Source organism: Hippopotamus amphibius, chromosome X (genome assembly GCF_030028045.1).
Source record: "Hippopotamus amphibius kiboko isolate mHipAmp2 chromosome X, mHipAmp2.hap2, whole genome shotgun sequence".
Taxonomy (NCBI): Eukaryota; Metazoa; Chordata; class Mammalia; order Artiodactyla; family Hippopotamidae; genus Hippopotamus; species Hippopotamus amphibius.
In genome coordinates, this window is record NC_080203.1 from 94,548,648 (window position 1) to 94,554,981 (window position 6,334).

General features: G+C 43.8%; 1 protein-coding gene across 1 annotated transcript; it reads right to left on the reverse strand.

The window, feature by feature from the left end:
- On the reverse strand, positions 1 to 6,039 carry LOC130841524 (putative protein SSX6). The gene is made up of 7 exons (XM_057717653.1): positions 5,974 to 6,039; positions 5,411 to 5,525; positions 4,963 to 5,058; positions 3,425 to 3,558; positions 1,673 to 1,811; positions 601 to 705; positions 1 to 139 (listed from the first exon to the last, which is right to left on the reverse strand). Exons 1-6 carry the CDS (start codon positions 6,037 to 6,039, stop codon positions 605 to 607), a joined length of 651 nt encoding a protein of 216 aa, XP_057573636.1. The 3' UTR covers positions 1 to 139; positions 601 to 604.
- Between the last annotated feature and the right edge of the window lie 295 nt (positions 6,040 to 6,334).

Genomic DNA, 6,334 nt, shown 5'->3' on the forward strand with positions numbered 1-6,334 from the left:
CATGTTTAACTTTTCACTGCTGTGAACTCTTTCTTTCACTTGCTATACACCTGATGGCCAGGAGTTCACAGCCATGCCCATGTTCTGAAAGGCCACCAGGTTCTGCTTCTCATCATGGGCACTTGTCACATCCCTGAGGCTGAGGCAAGGAAAGAGAAGGAAAATAAGTGGCGGTGAGCTCCCATTGACTGAAAAATCACTACTTAATTCTGACCTGCATAGCCCTGTATACTCTGTCTCTGCCTTGCCTTGTGGTCTACGCACACCTCCCACTGCTCCTTAAGAGCAAACTTCTGCTCGGGCCGCAGCAACTCCCCCATCTGTCCTTGAGTTTCTAGGCTAGAGGAAGGTGTGGCCTACATGCCAGGAGCTGACCTAGGGTTTGGGAGCCCACAGCATCCTGGGGAGGGAAGATCTCTGGATATATAGAGCAGGGAGCAGAAAAAGCATGGGAAAGCTCCTCATTTAGCCTCAGAGCTGCACCCCAAGGGACAGGGAGAAAGGAATGATTTGGGGCACAAGTGACAAGATGGGATACAAATACCATAAGAAAGCAGTGCATTTTGCAGGGACGTGGGGATGGATTGAAAGGTCACTTACAGAGTTAATTCTCTTCCTCAGGATCACTGATCTCTTCATAGGCCACCAGGTTCTTTCTTTCCCGTAGTCTGCAGTCCCAGATATTAATCTCCCTTTCCTTGGGTCCTATGGTGGAGAAGAGTTGGTAAGTGGGGGTTGGGTGGGTTAGGGAGTGCTGGGCCCTGTTTTGTCAGATGAGGAGATGCATCCTCCCTTCCCAAGTGACCACAGGCCTTCTACATAGTCTGTTTTCCACACCTTTTGGCTCAGAGAGGCTGAGATACTAAACCCGTACCAATACACACCAAACGCCATTTAGAGTTTTAGCTTCTGGCTCCTTCCGTTGTCAGGTTTAGATTCCCAACCTCTTTACTTACCAGAACATTTATTCCAAACTTCTTTCATTCAGCAGATATTTGTTAAGGGCATAGTGTGTGTCAGGCATTGAGCTGAAGGTGGGGATAAAACTTTGAGTAAGCTATATTCTCAGGTTATCACACATAGAATAATGACCTGAGCACCTTTCATGGTGTCAGGTCTTCTAGATTGAATTGAATACCTTTTTTTTTTTGGCTGCTCCCTTTGCGGTATGCAGAATCTTAGTTCCCCGACCAGGAATTGAACCCGTGTCCCCTGCAGTAGTGGAAGTGCAGGGTCTTAACCACTGGACTGCCAGGGAAGTCCCTTGAATTGAACACCTTTGAACAACCTGTGAACTCTGATTCTTTATCTCCGTTTTATGGACTAGGAATCTGGAGCTCAGAGAATTTGGAAGGCTTGCCCCTAGTTAAACGGCTTTCTCATTTTTTCTTTTTTTTAAAAAAATTTTTGGCGGTGCTTTGTGGCTTGTGGGATCTTAGTTCCCCGACCAGGGATCGAACCCAGGTCCCGGCAGTGAAAGAGCTGAGTCCTAACCACTGGACTGCCAGGGAATTCCCTGGAAGTCAGTTCTAATGTCTCAGTTGGAGCTGGGCAAGCTCGTCAGCCCAGCCTGGCCCCTGGCCTGTCCAGGATCCATCTCCCCCACCTAGCCCATGCACTTGAATATGGCCAGGGAAGCCAGAGGAGTTGCTCCCAAAGAGTTTCCTCTTACCTGATGTTTCCTTACTCTTCGGAGCAGAGGCACTTGCTTTTCCCAGGGTGCACAGCTGTTTCTGAGCCTGCTCTGAGCCTGATGTTGCTGGGACTAACTTCGAATGATCTTTTTTCTTTTCGGACTTCTTGGGCATCACCTTTTTAATGTGAAGGTCACATACAAACAGTATCAATGGCATGTTTCGAGTGCTTCAGAGCTTACAAAGTGTCTTCATGTACTGTACCTTAATTAACGGTCTCAACAAGTCTGGGAGATCATTATATTACCTATACCTAAATTACGAAGAACCTGGGAAGTTAGAAGGAAAAGGAATGGTTTAAATGAAGGGTGTCTCCAGGACTATAACGCTTGCCTTCACACTCTATCCAGACTGACACTCTTGCCAAGAGAAGTCTCCGTGTGAGCAGGAGTGTGGTGCACGGAAGATTTGGGGAAGCAGAGCGCTCTAACAATCCACGAGGTCTGTGAAAGCGAGGAGGGACTTCTATAAAATATAAGGAATCGAATATAAACTAGTAAGCAGCTGTTAGGAGAGTAAACAAAACAATGTACAGAGGGGACAAAACACTGCTGGCAAACAGTGTGGGGGAGATGAATATAGGGAAGGGAGAAGAAAGGAATGGTTCATGGAAATTCATGTGGACAGCCAAGACAGTGGTGCCAGATGTGACATCCTGTCTTACCCCAGCACGAACATTTCATGTGGAATTAAGCGAGGTGGTTCCTCTACCAATTCTATTGGTGTCAGGGTGTGCCACTGACCAGTGATCTTAAGCTGACCTTCATTTAGCTCCTTTGTTTATGAAACAGTGAACAATAACTATATAACCAGCACCCTCATTTATGAATCAATGAACAATAACTGTAAAACGAGCTAAGTGAAAGAACTTGCTGAGCATATAAATGCTATTTAAATGTGGTAATAATAAAAATGAATACTTTCTTTTAAGATCCTTCCTTGAATTCTCTCCTCAACTTTGTCCACACTGGCAACCCACCTGCCAGATCCCTTTACCCTCTATACTAGAGTTTAACCTGCAATTGTGGAAGAACTTAATAAACCTCTAAGGGGCCCTCTGGGCTGGGACTGAGGCTTCAGAGATGCCTCAGGGGCAGACAAGGCCCCAGAGGAGCTCACAGAAGGGAGGGGCCAACAGTCCAAGCTATTCCCAAGCAACATGAAAGGGGCCCTTTGAGCAGAGGGGACCTGGTACTTCCTGTTGTGAGAGTGGGTGTCTAAACAAGCATCAGCAGCGTCTGCAGTTGAGACCTAGGGGAAATGTCTGAACTTCAGAAACATATGAAAAATTCATGAATTTGGAAATGGTTTGGGGTTTTGGGTTAGACTACTACCACTGCCACTGTGGTCTGAAGCAAATTAGTTAACATCTCTGTACCACAATATCCGCATCTTTATTATTATTATTTAATAATAATAATACCCTCATTATTATTTAGGGATAATAATATTAGCAATGTTATGAAGTTTTCTTAAGGACTAAATAAATTAATCCATGTGAATTGCCCAAAATAATATCTGGCATCACTATGAAAACAAAAGAAGTATCAGCTATGACAACTGCTAATTATTATTAAGCTCTTAATACTACATCAGGCATTGTCATAAAGAGATCAGGAAAGGGAGGCAGTGGGGGCCAGGCCATTTTCAATATCTTCCCACTTTTACCAATATTCACATTCACGGAGAGATAAACGGTCTCTGGTCCTTTGGATTTAGGAGGAACTTACCTTCAGGTGTTTTTTCTCTTGCACGTTGGAAGCCCCCTGAGTAGGTTCATCTAAAAGAAGGTGACAAATCAGAATTTTTCTTTGTTGATAAATATTCCCAAACTGCAGAGAGCCTCCTGCAGTATCAGGGAATTCTGCAGCAGAGGGTTACGGGTCCACTAATTGTCAAGGAGTTACTTTGAGAACAGCCTCTAAATTATAACGGTTTATGCATTTATTTGCAGGATCAATTCATAATTTTCCTTCTGATGGTTTATAAAATGCGAACTAAACCCCATCACTGCTTCACCCTATTCATTACATATTTCTTACTTTATCCCCTAAAGAATTAAATTGATTGGTCTTTAGCCAAAAATCACCATATACTTAAAATGGTGAATTTTACAGTATGTCAGTTACACCTCAATGAAACAGTTAAGTATGATGAACCATGAATGATTTAATCCAGTGGTTCTAGAATGTTTCCAGTATAAAAACACCTCTTTTAATGTCCAAAACTTTGTAGATACTCCAGCACTGGATTTTCAGCCCTCTTGCAGTAATTTTGGGAGCTTGTGGAATCTGGCCTGTTTAGCTGGAGAGTCAAAGGTCTATTGGAGATACTTTGAACATTCTGACCCTGTCTTCTTACAACTCTGCTGTCAGAGCAAAAGAGCAAGTGAACACATCCTATCCCCTTTTTAAGTGAGTACATACACTGCTCAAATGCACAAAGATTTCTAGAATCTGTCACTTTTTTAACCCTATATTGATTGCCTCTGCTCACTGACAAGTAGGAAAGGTCAATGTGTGGAAGATTGCTCTCTTAAACTCTCTCCCAAACTCAACACATAGAATCAGGTTTGATTAGGAGTGAGACAACTATTTGGTTTTGGTAAAACACAGGGAAACAGCCATATGTCATTACATAAGGTTTTAATCACTTTCTCTTTTAAGATAGTTATCCATTACCTATGCACTATTATTTTAGGAGTTTTGGGTGGATTTATATTTTAAATTTCTCTTAATCATCCTGTGATTCATTAACAGTGTTTAGCAAGAACTAGCTCCTTTAAAAAAGAAATGTTTCAAACATACAGAAAATTATGGAGAATAATATTGGAAATGTTTGTATCTATCACTGAGTCTAGTTGGATCTCAACATTACCTCACAACTACTTCAGATTGCTATGAGGTTTTTCTTGAAAATATAACAAAACATTACAAACAAGTCACAGCTGAAGCTACCTGTGCGGCCCTCACTGATCCCTGCCCTCCCTCCTTCTCCATTTCTTCACTCCAGAATTTGATGGGTTTTATTCTCATTCAGGTTTCTATTTATACATTTACCATGTACTTACTATCCATACAATATATATATATTTGTTTTGCATGTTTTAGGATTTATATGAATGGCCTCTGACTGTGCTTAACCTTCTGCATCCAACTTTTTTTTTTCACTCAACCATGATGCTTTTGAGGGAATAAACTCCTGAGAATTCTTCCCCATCTGGACCCCAAAGTAGACGGGCTTCAGAAGATCCTTTCCTGTCACTTACTCTGATCCCTGGGGCTCCAATCTTTAGAATCACGCCTATTGGATTTTGTGGCTCGTTTTTTAGGACACATGAAAGTTGGTAGGGTAGCCTTGAGACCTAGAACAATGCAAAATATTTGTTTGTTAACACGCAACCTGAGAGGAGGTGGAATGCTGGGACACAGCACCAACAGTAAAGCTCATCAGCTCAGGGAGGAGGGATCTGAACCAGCGCCAGAGGGAGAGAAATACACAGGATCCAGGTCAGAGCATCTCTGTGGCCACTCCCAGCCCATATCCCTGCACAGGATATACCAATAAAAGAGCAGAATGCCTGGAAGCTGTCATGGGACTTCCCACACAAAAGGACAGATGTGGGCCACTTGCCACAGCCTAAGAAGAAGCCATGGCATGTAAAGAGGGATGGTCATTTGTTCCCACCCTTGTCTGAACCCAGAACTTCCTGTTACCTAGATGAGTGATGGTGTCGCAGTTTCTCTTCATATACACACAGGTGAGTTTCTCCGAGTATCCCATATTTGCCCATTCTTCCTTAGAGAAGTATTTGGAAATATCCTTGAAAGCCTAGAAAAGAAAGAAAAATAAATCCCACCAAAGACTCAGCTAAACATGTCTGACATTCAGCCAGGAATTCTTCCTTGGCTGCAGGACCTCCATGTTATACCTGTAAACTGGAGATAATCCCTCCTGGTCAATGTCTCGGCTAACAGAGAACATGGGTAACATTGCCTAGGCTCTCACCTGGCATGCTGTAGGTGCTTAAGGCTGGTAGCATACACTCCTCGCACCTTCCAGAATAGACAGAGTCATCCAATCCAGTACAAGGTCACAGATCTTGTACCCAGGGATGCTAAACAAGGATGGAGTGAGGGTGGGAGACTTTGGATTCCCCCCCTTGTCCCCCTGACATGCTGTTCCTTGTTCCCAGTGCCTCTGGCCTGCCCTCCTCAGAAATCTAGTCACCCTACATTGTCCCCTGGGCCACTCCTCTGTGCCTTGCAGATCACCTCACCTTGGAGTTCTCTGATTTCCGGCTATCTTCCCTCGGGCTTTTTGCAAAGGAGCTGCCTCTGTTCATGGCGCTGGGAATGGTCTGATCTAGAAGGAACACAGCCTGGGTCTCTCCAGCCACAAGGCCAAAAGTTCTGTCAGGGGAGAATGTGCTGAGGGAAGGCCACACTCAGTTAGTCACTTGTAATTAAGGTTCTACTTTTCTCCATCCTTGGCTTATCTGTCCCTGAGTAAGGACATGAAGGTGGGGAAATCAGATGAGAATAGGGGGCTGGAGGTCTTTGGGAGAAGTACTGATTAGGGATGACATGTTTTCCGTGGGTGTTATCAAAGCAGCATTGAGTCTTTGAGGGGGGATGGTT